The sequence below is a fragment of the Peromyscus maniculatus genome, chromosome 4 (assembly GCF_049852395.1).
Source record: "Peromyscus maniculatus bairdii isolate BWxNUB_F1_BW_parent chromosome 4, HU_Pman_BW_mat_3.1, whole genome shotgun sequence".
Lineage (NCBI taxonomy): Eukaryota > Metazoa > Chordata > Mammalia > Rodentia > Cricetidae > Peromyscus > Peromyscus maniculatus.
This window is the reverse complement of record NC_134855.1, coordinates 10215026-10231128: the sequence shown is the minus strand read 5'-3', so window position 1 is coordinate 10231128 and position 16103 is coordinate 10215026. Positions and strand designations below refer to the sequence as shown.

At 53.2% G+C, this 16103-nt stretch overlaps 1 protein-coding gene across 12 annotated transcripts in view; it reads right to left on the bottom strand.

The window, feature by feature from the left end:
• Positions 1-16103, bottom strand: part of Zer1 (zyg-11 related cell cycle regulator) — a 40013-nt gene that overhangs the window by 2995 nt on the left and 20915 nt on the right. For 7 of the 12 annotated variants that reach the window (XM_016001948.3, XM_076569009.1, XM_076569010.1 and 4 more), the window contains 14 exons: positions 13333-13567; positions 11552-11702; positions 11013-11449; positions 10579-10755; positions 8980-9094; positions 8720-8866; positions 8254-8427; positions 5151-5366; positions 3513-3554; positions 3291-3410; positions 2694-2809; positions 1819-2007; positions 982-1079; positions 168-270 (listed from right to left, as the gene is read on the bottom strand). In XM_016001948.3, the coding sequence (XP_015857434.2) occupies positions 168-270; positions 982-1079; positions 1819-2007; positions 2694-2809; positions 3291-3410; positions 3513-3554; positions 5151-5366; positions 8254-8427; positions 8720-8866; positions 8980-9094; positions 10579-10755; positions 11013-11449; positions 11552-11702; positions 13333-13490 (2243 nt within the window). In that variant the 5' untranslated portion in view covers positions 13491-13567. The remainder of the gene's footprint in view (positions 1-167; positions 271-981; positions 1080-1818; positions 2008-2693; positions 2810-3290; positions 3411-3512; positions 3555-5150; positions 5367-8253; positions 8428-8719; positions 8867-8979; positions 9095-10578; positions 10756-11012; positions 11450-11551; positions 11703-13332; positions 13568-16103) is intronic. The other 5 variants (XM_076569013.1, XM_076569015.1, XM_076569014.1 and 2 more) reach the window with 1 other exon arrangement.

Sequence of the window (16103 nt, the reverse complement as noted above, 5' to 3'; positions counted from 1 at the left end):
CTGCAGATCGGTGACATGGATAAATGACAGGGGCCCCTGCTGGACAGCCATACACTGTCTGCTCCACATTCAACCCGAGTGACCCCTGGGAACTTTGGCCATTCCCACTGTGCCCCTTGCCCACCAGATCAAGATACCCAGCCAGAAATGCAAGATTTGTCTCTTACCGGGCCATCTCCTTGGTTTCCTGCCGGGCAGTGGCCATCTTGATCAGCTCCCTCAGCAGGGGCATCCCACCTTCTTTGATCAGCAGGGGGCAGTACTTGTCAGCTGTAGGCAGAGCAGGGAGCTGAGGATGGGCGGCTTTCTACGGGTCTGTGCCCCAGACACCCACCCTGCTTCCAGAACTGCTCTACAGCGGCTGCCAGTGGCGGCGGGGAGGGACCCACTGGGGCTGGGGCAAGCCACGTCTGCCTGCCTCCTGGGTCCACCTGGACCGGAAAGGGGCAAGCCCTTGGGAAAGACACTTCCTATTGTGGTCCAAAGTTGTTGTAGTTCCCCCAGACTTTGTCCTAACAAATAAATTAAGAAAATATTATTCCAAGCACAGGCCCAAAGCATGATACCCCTCTTAGAGGTTTGCATCATGACACAGGTTCCCAGGGAGTTTTGGAACTGGAGTCCCCAGGCAGCAGCTTGCATTTATGATATTGTTAGTAAGACACCCCCGGGGGACTGTGGTAACCACCCAGGCTGGAGCCACGGGTATCCTTTTGCCCTGCAGGTGGTAAAAAGACTGGAAGGTCACTGACAAGTAGGGTAGAGAGTGTGAGGAAAGGCACACTGTACAGGCCGAGTCGCTTCTGATGGTGCGTGGGGCTGCCATCACCCCAGCATGCCACCAGTCCCCAAGTGCAGAGGACTGCTCTAAGACACAAGGACAACGGTAACCCCACGGGACCCCTCCTGCATGCAAGCTCCCTGTGGACATGCTGTGTTCAGCTGAGTGAGGGTCTGAACTTGGGGAGGGAAGGCACTCACGGTAGACAGACACGAGGTTGTACAGGGCCCAGGTGGCCCAGTGCTGGCTGACTGGAGAGATGCCCTGAGGAAGGAGGCGGAGAATCGGCTCAAAGGACCTGGAGGGAGAGAGACTGGTGCTGTTGCCCCTGAGACTGAAGCAGGGGGTGAGTGGGCTCTCCTCCCTGCAGGGGCCTAAGGGCAGCATGGGCAAGCCCGGGGGATGCCAGCGGTCCTGCTGCAGGCTCTGCCCAGCAGCTCACGCTGGACAAGATCAAAGTCAGAACAGAGGGAAAGCTGGGGGGTCTCGGCAACCTGAGCGAAACAAGCTGTGGCGAGGAAGGGAGAAGCCCTGGAAATTACCTACAGTGACTCTAGGCCAGGCTGGAGTGCCAGCCCCAAACCAAATCAGCAAGGCCTCAGAGGGGCCCCGAGACTGAGCTTCCTGTCTCCCAGGGACCTAGGGCCTGAGCAAAGCTGCAGACCTCAGCCCATCCTTTCAAAAGAGTATTTGACTTAATAACCAGCTGCACAGACAGCCTGGCGGGAAGAAAGGGGCTGACTGGAGACTGCAATCCACTCACAGCACAGTAAGAACTGAAGCCAGCCTGGTGGGGACAGGGTTACAGGTGACTTGTGTTTTGCTGTGTATTTAGTTCTGAATCAAGCATGCATAAAACACAGGCCTTGGATACACACAGGTGTTACTAAGTGGGGAATGTGCCCATCACACACTGGATCCTACAGTGGGCGAGAGAAAATGCCGTTGGAGGACAGGACCAGGATGGAGCTCTGGATACAGCATGCTGGGACAAGCAGCTTCTGACTCTCCATGCTGGGTACCTTCCCATCTCTCACCTGTAGTTGATATTCCTCCGGGAGTTGATGTCCCAGCTCTGAATGGCTGCCCACATACGCTCCTCCACCTCTGGCCTCTGGGGCTCACAGACACCCCAGGCCTCAGGCCCATCGAACATGATGTGGGACAGAACACCACAGGCATTGTAAGAAACCTCAATGCCATCGGCCTTGCTTTCCAGCAGGTTGCTACCAGGAGGAAGAAGGAAAAATCCATCATGCACTCATGGATGATAACCTAGACCCCCGATGCCAGAGGCACTATTACTGTGACTCTGCCTGGTCAGCCTCTTGAGCACTGGGATTGCAGTGTGTACTACCGGGCTCAGCTGTAAACGACTAGGGTCTTTTGTTTGTTTGTTTTTTTGAGTCAGGATCTCATGCAGTTCAGGCTGGCCTGGAACGTGCTATGTCGTCAAGATTCCTGCTTCGTCCCCCAAGTGCTGGGATTACAAGCTTGTGCCAACACATCCAGCCACTTGTTAGTCACAGAGTCCTTCAAAAATGGATGTGACATTATTGCCATCTGCGGCAGGTTGAAAGAAAAAGACAACACCCAGGGGCATGAGAAACGGCTCCATGGTTAAACGCACACGCTGCTCTTTCAGAGACCGGAATATTCCCAGCACACTTGGCGGCTTGCAAATGCCTGTACCCTGAAGCTCCAGGAAGACCCAAAGCTTCTGACCTTCATGGGCAATTGCACTCATGGGCACATACCCATCCACCCCCGACATAATTCAAGCCAATTGAAAACAAAACCCCCATTACAGACAGAAAGCAGGGTCACTGACAGAAACCTAGACTGAGCATGGCTGTGGCCATCGAATACACACTACTGTTGTGAGTGCCCTGGCAGCCGAGGAAGCACCAACCTGAAGACGCCGATGAACTGCGAGGTCATCAGCTGAGGCCGCAGCTCCTTCACCTCTGCCACGTTCCCCAAGAGTCCCAGCATGTTCCGGTGCAGTTCCTGCTTCTCTGGGAACTCCTGGGGAACCAGATCCAGCAAGGCCTTTGTACTCGGTCATTTAATGTCTGATTGTTACCCTGAAGGCTTTGTGGGCACCTGTCTGAATGGCCCTCTAGACACAGAAGGGGTACAGTAGGCTGACCCCAACTTTCTAGTGTCCTGTGACCTGTGGGACAAGTGTGGCTCCATTTGCCACAGCTTAGAAGGGTTCTTTTGGGGAGCTCCTCGGAAGCTAGAGCAAGAAACCGAGTCTTACCTTCTGGGCAGAACTGTATCTACTAGCAGGAAATGGTCTGTGGGCAATCACAGCAGACTGCTGTGAACACAGGCTGGGGGTTCCCTGGCAGAAAGGATCTCAGGAGGCCCAGCTGGGGGGCGGGGGGGCCGGGGCGGGGGCTGGATTGCTCATGCCCCGGTGTCCATGGGAAGCTTGTATGGGACAGTGCCTGTGGGGTGGGTGGCAGCCTGTGGGGTGGGTGGCAGCCAGGGCAGTGCCTACCTTGAGGCAGTCGAGAAAGAGCTTCATGCCATTGAAGTTGAGGAACATCTCGCAGTTGTCGGGTGTCTCGTCTGTGATGTTCCACAGGGCACTCCAGGAGAACTCCATCACCTGGTCACACTGTGGGGGAGGCACAGCTCAGCCGAGCCCACCTAAGGACACACGGCCAGCCCTGGCACAGAATCTCTGGGGTGAGGGCAGAGTAGGTGAGGCTCTCCTTACCGTCTTGTCCAGCAGCTTCTTCTGGATCAGCTTCAACATGGTCTGTGGGGAGAGGAGAGAGGCTGCCTGAGGCCAGGACTCCAACAGCCCGGGAGCTCAGCAGAGGGGGCCACTGGCTGTCCTGGGTGACAGCCCAACAGCACCCAACACTACGGTTTTTTTTTTTTGTTTGTTTTGTTTTTTGATTTTTCAAGATAGGGTTTCTCTGTGTAGCTTTGTACTTTTCCTGGGACTCACTTGGTAGCCCAGGCTGGCCTCGAACTCAGAGATCCGCCTGCCTCTGCCTCCCGAGTGCTGGGATTAAAGGCGTGCGCCACCACCGCCTGGCCCGACACTACGGTTTTTTTGTGGGCTGTTTGAAGGGTGGTCAAGAACATACCCTTGGTACTTGACCCAGCCCTCCCATGCTCTGGGCTGCCCTTCCCCAGGGGTAAAGTGAGGCTAACGATGGATGCATCTAGTGCCCGCCTCCTCCTTCCCTCCCATATTTATCCTGTCCCAGGTACTGGCTGGGAATTTATTCATAGCAGGCCAGGACAGCACAGTGATGGAGGCCCACCCTGGTCTCCTGCCACAGGGATTACTGCATGGAGCTGAGTGGAAGTAGTTCAAAGACAGGGAAGGCCACACAATAATCAGCAACAATCACATTCAGAAATTCTTCTGATCGCCAGGCATAGTGGTGCACACCTTTAATCCCAGCACTTAGGAGGCAGAGGTAGGAGGATCTCAGTGAGTTTGAGGCCAGCCTGGTCTACAAAGCAAGTTCCAGGACATCCAGGGCTACATAGAGAAGCCCTGTCTTGAAAAACAAAACAAAACAAAACAGTTTTTCTGAGGTGGTCATGGTGGCTGGTGGTATACACCTTTAATACCGGCACTCTGGGGAAGGCAGGTGGATCTTTCTGAGTTTGAGACCAACCTGGTCTACATATCAAGTTCCAGGCCAGCCAGGGCTACATAGAAAGACCTTGTCTCAAAAAACTAAAAATAAAAGAACTAAACAAACAACTCTTCTGGGGCCTGCAGAGACAGCTCTGTAGCTGGAGTGCACACTATTCTTGCAGAGGACCCAAGTGTGAGACGGCACATGGCCACCTATAACTCCAGCTCTAGATGGATCAAACCAATCTGGCCTGCACTAGCCCTACTAACGCGCGAGCGAGCGTACACACACAACACACACACACACACACACACACACACACACACACACACACACACGAAAGTCTTCTAAGTGCTGGTGTGAGGCTCAGTGCTGGGCACTTGCCCAGCGTTTGCCAGGCCCTGCACTCAGTCCTTAGCAATCCTCTCCTACACCCCAACCCTCATAAAGATGAAAAGAACACAGATGCCGGCTGGAGAGATAGCTCAGTGGTTAAGAGCACTGGCTGCTATCCCAGAGGACCCAGGTTCAATTCCCAGCACCATATGGCAGCTCACAACAGGAAGGAGACCTGACACCTTCACACCAATGCACATAAAATAAAAATTAAATAAATTATTAAAAAAAAAAGAACCCAGATGCGCTCCCTTGGGTCTACCCTGCTGACTTTCCCTGCCCTCCTACCCCAGCCCAGGTCTCCTGGGGCCTTACTCACAGAGGGCAGGATGACAAGGGCGGGCAAGCACACGTACCACCACGAAGCCCATCTTGCCCACAGCCTCCTTGTGGTCATTGTCCACCTGGCAGACCAGGGCGTTGCACAAGTGCACGGCGATGCGCTGGATCGACTCGTCCTGCCGCGTGGGGCTGAGGATGCTGAGCAGAAGTTCGTTGACGCGGCGGTACTGGAACTCCAGCTCCTCGGGGATGCTGAAGTTGCACAGGGTCAGACAGCAGTTCCGCTGCACCTGGGCCAGGTGGGGACAGCAGAGCACGTTCAGGCACAGATTGGAGCAGGGCTCGAGGCCGGGGCCACCCAGAGCTGGGCAGCCCCCGAGGAGCAGCCTGCCAGGCTCTTCTGTTTGGAGCTTTTTGAGATGGAGATGGGGGTCTCACGTAATCCAGGCTGAATTCAAATTACTATGTAGCCAGGGCTAGCTTCAACGCCTACCCTCCCTACCTCAGTCTCCCAAGACTTACTACCAGGCCCAGCTAATGCTTGTTGGCTTGCTTTTCGTTTTTATTAAGGTTATTCTAAAAAAGCATTTAAAAACATGAAATTTTTGTAGAGTATATAATTATAAAAACATACCCATGTAACCACTACCTATGCCAAGAAACAACACTGCCGACACCCAGAGTCCCTTCCTGATCCCAAGACCCTCCCTACCCTTCCCAGGGAGCCACAGTCACTGTTCAGGACTGCTCGCAGGGCCAAGTGTTGTTACATGCAGCTAGAGTGTACTCTTTCTCACTGCAGGAAGCATTCCCTCATGACACCTCTGTCGATCTATCATCTCCCGCTACCAGACTTTGGTCACTGTCCACAATGGGTTATATGTGCTTCCTGATGCCCATGACACAGCGCACATGCTCTGGCTTTTGTTTTCTTGAGAGGGTCTTATATAGTTCAGGATGGTTTCAAACGCAGTTGAAGATGACGCTGAGCCCCTGAGCCTCTTGCCTCCACCAAGCCTGGCTTGCCTGATGTAAGTGTACAAGTATTCATGCTGCTGGGTAAGGCCCGGCTGTTTCCCAGGTGGCTGTGCTGGCCTGCATTCTCAGGACATCGTATCGGCATCTGGCCACACCCCTTCTCAGCTGCTCTTTCCCAGCCAGCACTGATCACCGTTTAATCTCATTCCCTTCCTTATTAAACTCATATTTTCAATTTTTAAATTTATTGTATGTGTATGAGTGTTTTGCCTGCATTCATGCCTGGTGCTCGAGATCAGAAGGTGCTGGAACCCTTGGAACAGGTGTTCCAGCCAACTGTGAGCACCAATGCGTGCTGGGAACTGCACCCATGTCCTCTGCAAGGGCAGTCAGTGCTGTTAACCACTGAGTCATAGATCTAGCCATTTCCTTCCTTATTAAATATTGACAGCCACCACGTTTTATTGATCACACTACTTAGAGAGTATGGTCCCTGGGGCAACATCTTATTTGTTTTTCCGTTTATCACACACATGCATGCACACACACACACTTTTTGCAGTGCTGGGAACTGAACTCCAAACCTCAGGCCTTGTACATGTGTTCCGTCACTGAGCTACAATCCTGACCCAAAATATTAGAATTTGAGAAAAAGTTGATTTTAAAGTTTTTCTTTCTTTTTAAATTTTTCTTTTTTTAAATTTTTGCTTGTGCAAGACAGTGTTTCTCTGTAGCCCTGGCTGTCTTGGAACTCGCTCTGTCGATCAGGCTGGACTCGAACTCAGAGAGGCAGAACCCTGCCTCTGCTCTGGCCTTACTTTACAGTTGAAAGGCAACCCTGTACAATGTTTATGTGCTATCACCTGTGCAGACAGCTAGTGTCCTAGCTCCTTCGTTTTCTTGATTTTAATTTTACGTATGTGGGTGATTGCCTGCATGTATGTGTACCACTTGCATGCAGTGCCCCCGGAGGCCAGAAGAGGGTGCTGCATCCCCTGGGACTGGAGTTACAGATGGTTGTGAGATGTGGGATTTGAACCTGGGTTCTCTGCAACAGCAGTCAGTGCTCTTAATTGCTGAACTATCTTTCCATGCCCCGTTTTCCTTCCTTCCTTCCTTCCTTCCTTCCTTCCTTCCTTCCTTCCTTCCTTCCTTCCTTCCTTCCTCCCTCCCTCCCTCCCTCCCTCCCTCCCTCCCTCCCTCCCTCCCTCCCTCCCTCCCTCCTTCCTTCCTTCCTTCCTTCCTTCCTTCCTTTTCTGAGACAGGGTCTCTCTGTGTAGTACTGGCCATCCTGAAACTTGTTTTGAAACTCACAGAGATCCACCTGCCTCTGCCTCCTGAGTGCTGGGATGTCCAGTGATTTTCTTTCTGAGGCAGGGTTTTACTCTGTAGCCCAGACCTCAATCCTCCCCTCAGCCTCCTGAGGCCACCATCACAAGCAAGAGTCAGCATGCCTGATTCCGCTTTCTCTCCCTTTTGTCTAAGCCAAGTCTTCAAAGCAGAAATTATTTGTGCGGATGGAGAGATGGCTCAGTGGTTAAGAACACTGGCTGCTTTCCCAGAGGACCTGAGTTCAATTCCCAGCACCCACATGGCAAGCTCACACCTGTCTGTAATTCCAGTTCCAGGACTTCTGACACCCTCACACAGACATACACGCACCCTAAACACCAATGAATGTTAATAATAACAACTAAAAAAAATTGTCTGCACATTCTCACCCACAGAAGCAAACATCACATTACATCAACAACATGAAGCATGGTGCAGATGACCCATTTACTAAACTCCCCTGCACAGGCTAAAAGTCAGAATAAGGGGTGTCAGTGAAAGGCTCTAAGTGTGGCGGGGTTTTAGGTGGAGTTCACATCTTTGTATCTGTAAGTGTTCTTTGGTAAATGTTCTTTTTTTATAATTAAAACACAGGTATTAGAGACAACCTTCCCAACAGTGATAGGGACACAGGGGCAGAGGAGAAGGCACACCTGGGACTCAGAGGGCAGAGGTGGGGTGGCCATGGCAGTGAGTGAGTGGCATTGGAGGCTAGAGACAGGTTTCTGGGACAGTGGCTATGCAAGGGGAATTGACGAAGGCCACCTAAGTCCAGGCGAGCCCGGGGGACACGCGTGTCTGGGACCCTGGGAGGCAGGAAGGGTTCCTGGGCCAAAGCATGCAGGCCACAGTAGGCAGGGGGCTCACCGTCACCTCCTGGTAGGACTCCATGCCATTCAGCACCACCTGGATGACCTGCCGGCGCAGCTTGACGCTCTGCTCCGAGCGGTACTCGGAGTTGGTCAGGTAGAAGAGGGCAGCGCTGCCTGTCACCTGAATGTTCTTGTCGTACTTGTGGCACTTGAGGGCTGTGATGACCAGCTGTGTGGAGACAGGGCGGGGGCGGGGGCTGGAAGTGCTGCCAGAGGCAGGCAAGGACAGCCTGGGCTCTGAGTCACTATGGCTCCTCTGGGGAAAGGCTGACCCTAGCCCTGCTCTCCTGGGCAGATGCGGGGAGGACAGGAAGTAGGGCAGGGGAGCCAGGCACTGCCAACGGGGTGGAAGCTTGCGAGGCAAGGCTGCCTACTTCTTCCCTGGATCAGCAGTGGGTGCAGAGGGACAGAGGGGAGGGCAGGGCGATCTGGGGGCCTGGAGGCCCCGGGTCGGAGCTGACCTTCAGGGCCCGCAGAAGCTGGTTGCAGCGTTCAATGCGTGCGATGTCAAAGAGCAGGTTGATGGCCCTGGAAGTGACCTCAGGCCGGTGTTCTGTGTAGGCCTCGATGGCGTTCAGCACCTGCTCCTCATTTTTGTCACCGCTGACCTAGTGACGGAACATGTTCAAGACAACCCACAAGGGGCCGGGGAGCGGGATCCCCAGGCTCAGTGGCGCTCCGGTACCCGGCCACCTCCTTCCTCCCACACCCCGCCTCTTACTTTGTAGGCTGGAATGTGTGTGAGGCGACACAGGGAGGTCTCAAAGAGTCCCAGGAACTGCAGTGGCCTCCTGAGAGCCCGGAAAGGCATGATGCTGCTCTTGGAAGGCTCGGTGCTGGGAAAAGAGCATGCCAGAGTTGGCAACCTGGCTGGACCTAGCCCGGGCTCCCCCACAGACTAGGCATTTCATTGATGAAGAAACAAGGACTTCTAGCCTCATCCTGTCCCTGCCCAACTCCCTGGTAGCTAAGAGTGGTCTTGAACTCCTGCTCCTCCTCCTCTCACCTCCCAAGTGCTGGGATTACAGGCACATGCTTCCATGCCTGTTCTACACTGTGTCGGGGATGGAGCCCAAGGCTTTGTACATGGTAGGCGAACACTCTACCACCTGAGCTATGTTCCCAGCCCCCACTTCTTGATGGAAGAGTGGGAAGGGCACAGTGTAAAGAACACGGGACAGGAACTGCTCCCACGGCCACCTTTGAGAGGTATCACCTGCCAGGCTAACAGGGACACGTTTCACTAACAATCAAAGATAAGCTCCTCTGCCACACGCCACTAAATGTGGCTGACGGAGGCCATGAGGCCAATCACAGTGGCTGGGCTGGAATGAGATCTCACCACCAATCCAGAGGCACACATCAGCCCGGCAACACCATCGTGCCCCGGCTGCTCGCTGCCCAGGTACACTCCCTGTGGCCCCCAAGCCTTGCACATGCTGATCCCCTGCTGCAGTGGGATCTGTTCAACAGACTCAGAATGGCTTAGGGCACCCCGAGTGTGCACTTCCCAGGCCAGCGTCCAGAACGACTTTTCCATCCCCACCAGCTCACACGGGTCACATGGGCAAGGCCTGACTTGCTTCTTGATTTATTTATGCTAATTTACTCAACGAGTGCATGTGTGCTTGTGCACGCTCGCACGCTCACACTCCTGCAGAAATCAGCGGACAGTTTGTAGGACTGGGTTCCAGGGACAGAACTCGGGTCGTCAGCTTTGGTGTCGTCACCTCTGCCTGCTGAGCTGTCTTGCTGGCCCTTGATTTTTAAAGTGATTGGTTCTTTATTTTAATTTTATGGGTATGGGTATTTTGCCTGCATATATGTTGTACTCTATGTGTGTGCCTGGTGCCTGCAGAGGCCAGAAGAGCATGACAGGTCCCTTGGAAGTAGACGGTTATAGGCAGTCATGTGGGTGCTGGGGCTCAAACCCAGGTCCTCTGGAAAAGCAACAAATGCTATAAACTGCTGAGCCATCTCTCTAGCCACCCCAGCCCCTTTTTGAAACTATGTAGCCCTGGCTGGCCTTGAATTCACAGAGAGGAGCCTGCCCTGTCTCTGTGTACTGGGATTAAAGTTGTGCATTATCATGCTGGACTCACAGACTTGCTTCTTCCCCCCCCCCATTCCCCACCCCCTATCCTGGAGCCGAGGACCAAACCCAGGACCTTGTGCTTACTAGGCAAGCGCTCTACCACTACAGCTAAATCCCCTACAGACTTGTTTCTTATCTCTAGTACCCAGCACAGTACTTGGCACAGGGTGCTTACCCAGGGCTTGGTAAATGACACCCTCCCAGCAGCCATAGCCAGGTACCCACCTGATCTGTCCTGCCTCCTCATCCATCTTGGAGATGCTACAGTTCTCTAGGATCATGTGGCCAGAGATGTCCAAGGACATCAGGTTCCCCAGCTTCTGCACCAAGAGGCTGAGCACCTTCCGAGTCAGCTTGAACTTGTAGTAGCTGGAGAGGCGGTCTCGGGAGATGTCCAGGTGGCTGCAGGTCAGGGAGGGGCCACAGGTCAGGATCTGACTCCTTCAAGTCACAGCAGGGCAGGGCCCACGCCTGGCACAGCTTCTCCAGGGAATTCTACATCAGCTGGGACGTAGGTGCCTTAAATCGCCCTCGAGATCCAGCTAGAATATGTGGTCTAAGGAGTGGGCTCTCCCCCTGTGCTCCTCCGTGCAAGGGCTCCCTCTCTCCCACACCTCCCTCCCGCCCTGTCCTCCCCTCCTGCTGACGGCACAGCTCACCGAAGCTTGTGCAGCTGGGCGATGACGCGGATGTGGTCGTCTGAAAGGTCCATGTTGTAGAGCACAAGGGACATCAGACTGTCCTTCCACTGTGTCAGGAAGGTGGCGTCGCTCGTCTGGATGCCTGAGAGGTCCAAGGCAGCCAGTGAGTTGAGCGGCCGAAGCAGAGACTCCACCGGGACACCGTCTATCATGCGGCCCAGGTTGAGGAAGCGCAGGCGGCTGAAGCCTTCGAAGGTGAAGTCCTTGACCAGCACCTGGCAGGTGGGGTTGACGAGACACTCGTCCTCACAGCCCCCGGGGTTGTCCTCCTCATAGAAGATGTTGGCACAGCCGAAGAGGCTCAAGGACACCAGACTGTGGCTGAAGCTCCGAAGCGTCTGCAGGCTCTTGGCCGACAGCTTCTCACAGTTGGTCAGGTACAGCTCCACCAGGTCCTGGAGGGGCACAGCAGCCTCAGCTCCTCTGCCCACCCTGTGCCACCCAGGCCTGGCTTCTGGGGACGGGCGGGGTCCGCACCGCAGCGAGAGCGGCCTCACCTGCTTGCGAATGGCCTCCAGGTCCTGGTCCTGCACCAGGTCCTCGCGGAGGTGGATCCGGGTGAGGCGAGTGCTGCGGGGGTCTGAGAAGAGGCTGAAGAAGGTCTCGTGGGGCTCAAAGGTGCAGGCAGCACTGACCAGCTCCACATACCTGGGAGAGAAGCAAGCCCAGGTCAGGGAGTGCCTACGCATGCGCCTGGGCCGCCTTCTGAGGCCACATCACCCGAGCAACAGCCAGCTTCCGGTCCTCTCTTCACAGCACCTGCTCAGATTCTGACTACACCATATGCTTCAGGAGACAGAGTCCAAAGGCGGGCCTCAGGGTGACCTCGTGTGACACAAGGGGCCTCTTATCGTCCACAGCAAGTCCCAAGCACTTCCCTTCAGCAGCCTAAACACGAACCTGCACACACACACACACACACACACACAGCACACACACAGCACACACACACACACACACACACACACACACACACACACACACACAGCACACACACAGCACACACCGCACGTGTGCCTCCTCTTCACAGCCCGCCCATCACCCCAGACTGCACTCACTACCTTAGCCACAGTCCCGCCATGGTCCAGACACACCTTCCCTTTGTAGCCTCTGGCATCTTAGCAGCCCCTTGCAGGGCAGGCAAATTAAAATGAAGTAAAATGGTTCTGAGCTTACGCTAGCTAGGCCGACAGTGAGCCTTCAGTGTGACCCCAACTACCCACGACACCTGTGTATGCATGGATCCCAGGCTAGGGGCTCAGGGAGATGGCTCAGCTGTTAAGAGCACTTGTTCTCAGGGACTGGGAGGAGTAGAGGGAGGGGAAACTGAGGTCAGGATGTAATGTATGAGAGAAGAATAAAAGTTTAGAATAAAAAAGAGTACTTGTTCTTGCAGAGGACTGGTATTCAGTTTCCAGCGCCTACATGGTGGCCCCTTTAAAAAAGAAAAGAACCAGGCATGGTATGGCACACACCTTTAATCCCAGGACTTGGGAGGCAGAGGCAGGCGGATCTCTGAGTTTGAGCCCAGCCTGCTCCACAGAGTGAGTTCCAGGCTAGAAGAGGTGATACAGAGAAACCGATTGGCTCAACTGCTCCCAGCTGGGAAGCTCACACGACCGAACTTGCCTAGATGTCAATCTCTTCATAACGGGAGAAAGTGTTCAGCATCACGCTTGGCCCACACTGAGTGCCCAGAACACCATTCCGAGCTCAGTCCTCAGTTCCCATGTGAGCTAATGGTTTCCCTTTGGGATAACTGGTATACCCAGCGCTCAGGGCGTGTGTATACACCTTGTGCCGTAGGCACCCAGTGCAGTGGAGGGTCTGCCAGGAGGCTGCATAGAGATCATCTGGGTGATACAGCCTCTGTTGTTCTGGTTTTGGTACACATGTAAATATACTTATCCATGTGTTCTTAGTTCAGAAGTGCAGCACAGGTGTGAGCACACACACAGGGTAGCACAAAATGCCCTGATTTACATGCGGGATTTTATACTAATTCATTCCTAAACACACACATACTGCTTCACACACATGTTCTGTGCTGCATAATCCTACATGTATATATACCCATTCCTTCAAGTGCACACACATCAATGCATATGCAACCATATCTCTATGGTAACATAAACATATCATTATTGTCCCTCAATGTCACACTCATAGCCACTTCCCCTTGTGGGGGTCTGAACACACAGTCTTCATCTTTAGCTCACACTTCATCCCCCACATTTGGCTCCAACCCTGCCCCAGTCCTGGGGAGTCCCTTGCTCACTCATTGACCAGCTGGTCACAGATTTCGCTGGGCAAGAAGATGTCTGGATGCAGCCGCAGGGTCTCCTTGTCCAGCAGGTAGCCCAGGGTGCCATCAAGATTCCGGAGACAGAAGTCGGTACAGAGGGCCATCAGGGACTCGGGCGTGTCGGACGCCATGCTGGGGGAAGGCAGGTGGCCGCTCTCGGGCGACTAGGCGTTCCCAACTCTCACAAGATCATTGGCAGAGCCACAGCCTGGGAAGGAGAGGAGAGAAAAGAGGCCAAGTGAGCTGCAGATAAAAGCCTGTGTCTGCTCTGTGTGGGGAAAGGGACGCCCCATCCAGCACATTCAAATGACCACCTAAAAGGCTGTGAGCCTGTAACCCAGCACTTGAGAGACAGACCAGGAGGATCAAGAGTTCCAGACCAGCCTGAGCTATAGCTAGTCCCTGACTCACAACAAAAGCTGAATGTTATCCGGTCACAAAGGTACCCATATAACACTGGGCCATGCTAACCGAAGAAACCAATTATGAAGGTCACAACACAGTCCATGGGATGTGCAGCCGCAAAGGGCAACTCCACAGACCTGGAGACTCTCGTCTGGGGAGACGGGCGTGATGACAGTGATTGCTGCACACTGTGAGCACACTACAAGCCACAGAACTGGACACTTGAAATGGCCGAAATACGTGACCTGTGAATCACACTCAAATGTCATGCTATAAAGTGAAGTCTTAAGGGCTGGAGAGATGGCTTGGTGGTTAAGAACATCATCTACTGCTCTTGCAAAGGTCCTGGCTTCAATTCCCAGAACCTACATGGTAGCTCACAATTGACCAGAATTCTAGCTCCAGGGGCATGCAGTCCCCACGGAGTTCAGAAAAGAAATCGGATCTCCTAGATCTGGAATTACAGATGGTTGTGAGCTGCCACGTGGGTGTGGGGAACCAAACCCAGGTCCTCTGCAAGAGCAAACAAGTGTTCTTAACCACTGGCCAGTTCTCCAGCCCTTCCCCTAAGATCATTTCTTAACAGGCCTTAAAAATGCCAACCATAAGAGAGAAAAGGTTAAACTGGTATGCACTGGAGTGAAGAAACTTCTGTTCACACACACACACACACACAAAAGCCAATTCCAAAAACACCACAGGCCTAAAGTAAAGTACAGGGTACTTTATGACGTAACAGTAAGTCTGTTTCACAGAAAGATGGACGCCGATAGACTGGGCTTAGCAATGTGCCAGCAATCCCAGCACTTGGGAGGAAACTAAGGTAGAGAAGATCACGAAGCTCAATTCAAGCCTAGACAACATAATGGAGATTCAGATGAGGGGAGGGAAGGGAGTGGGAGGGGGAGGAGGGAGGCACAGACTACAAATGCAAAGCTGGTCCTTCCTGAGTGGACCCATAGCTGTCTGCGCTATGAACATTCACATGTATGCTGTAATTCAACAGAGATTAAAAATGGTTGGCACCAGCCCGGCATGGTGGTGCACGCCTTCAGTCCCACATATTCAAAATACGTAGGCAACATTTACAGACCAGTAAGGAGAGAGCTACCATGTGCTTTACCAGTGTAAAGGGGGCAGAAGACCCCAGCAGGCACCTCCTTAAAGACGACCGCCTCCTGAAGGGCGCTCAGCTTGCTCCATCAGTATCAGGGAAGTGCACACCAACCCACAATGAGATGCCACTTCCACTGCCAGCCAGCTCAGCTGAAGACACCAAGCACTGGCGAAGATATGGAACTGCTGGTGGGAGTGAGAAGTGGTGTGAACTGGGAGATAGTTAATATTGACTGATGCTGAGTAGGAATGTGCTTTCAAGGTTCAGCAAGTCTGCCTTCAGGAATACACCCAACAGAGGTACATATGCAAATGTGAAACTAGGCCAGTGAGATGACTTGTGGGTAAAGGTACTTGGCATGCAAGCCTGAGGACCTGAGTTCAAACCCCAGGACCCACACAAGAGACAACAGACTTCCAGAAGTTGCCCTCTGATCTCCACACAGGGACTGTGGCAGGTGCACACCCACATTCTCATACAATACCTAATAATAAACAAAACTTTAAAAAGCTACACTAAATGTTCACAGCAGTATATTTGTTGTTGTTGTTGTTTTACAAGACAGAGTTTCTTCATGCAGCCCTGGATGTCCTGGAACTCGCTCTGTAGACCAGGAACTCAGAGATCCGCCTGACTCTGCTTCCCGAGTGCTGGGATTAAAGACGTGTGCCACCACTGCCCGGCTTACAGCAATATTCTATGTGATGGCCCCCTTGAGTGTCCAGTGACATGGCAATGGGTAATTACAGCCTATTTATTGTTTAATCACCACACTGCAGTGAGAATTCAATCAACGACTGGGATGACCTTCACAGTGTGACAAGGAAGGAGTCCAACAGGAGGCCATTGCATTTGTTTCCGGAGCATTCCCTTCAACTAGCACACAAGGAGGCCTGCCCTGGGGTGGGACTATCTCCTTGGCAAGGACGTGTGTGTAGGGATGTGCCCCTGAAAGAAAGTTTTTGGTTTGGGTGGGCTTTGGGTCATTCCTCTGAGTGGACCCACAGGTGTCTTCACTGTGAACATTCACAGAATTCAGTAAAGAGATTAAAAATGGTTGGCACCAGCCAGGTAGGGTGGCGCACACCTTTAGTCCCAGCACACAGGACGCAGAGGCAGAAGGGTCTCTGTGAGTTCAAGGCCAGCCTGGTCTACAGAGTGAGATCCAGGACAGCCAGGGCTATAAAGAGAGATCTTGTCTCAAACAAAAAACAAAAACAGG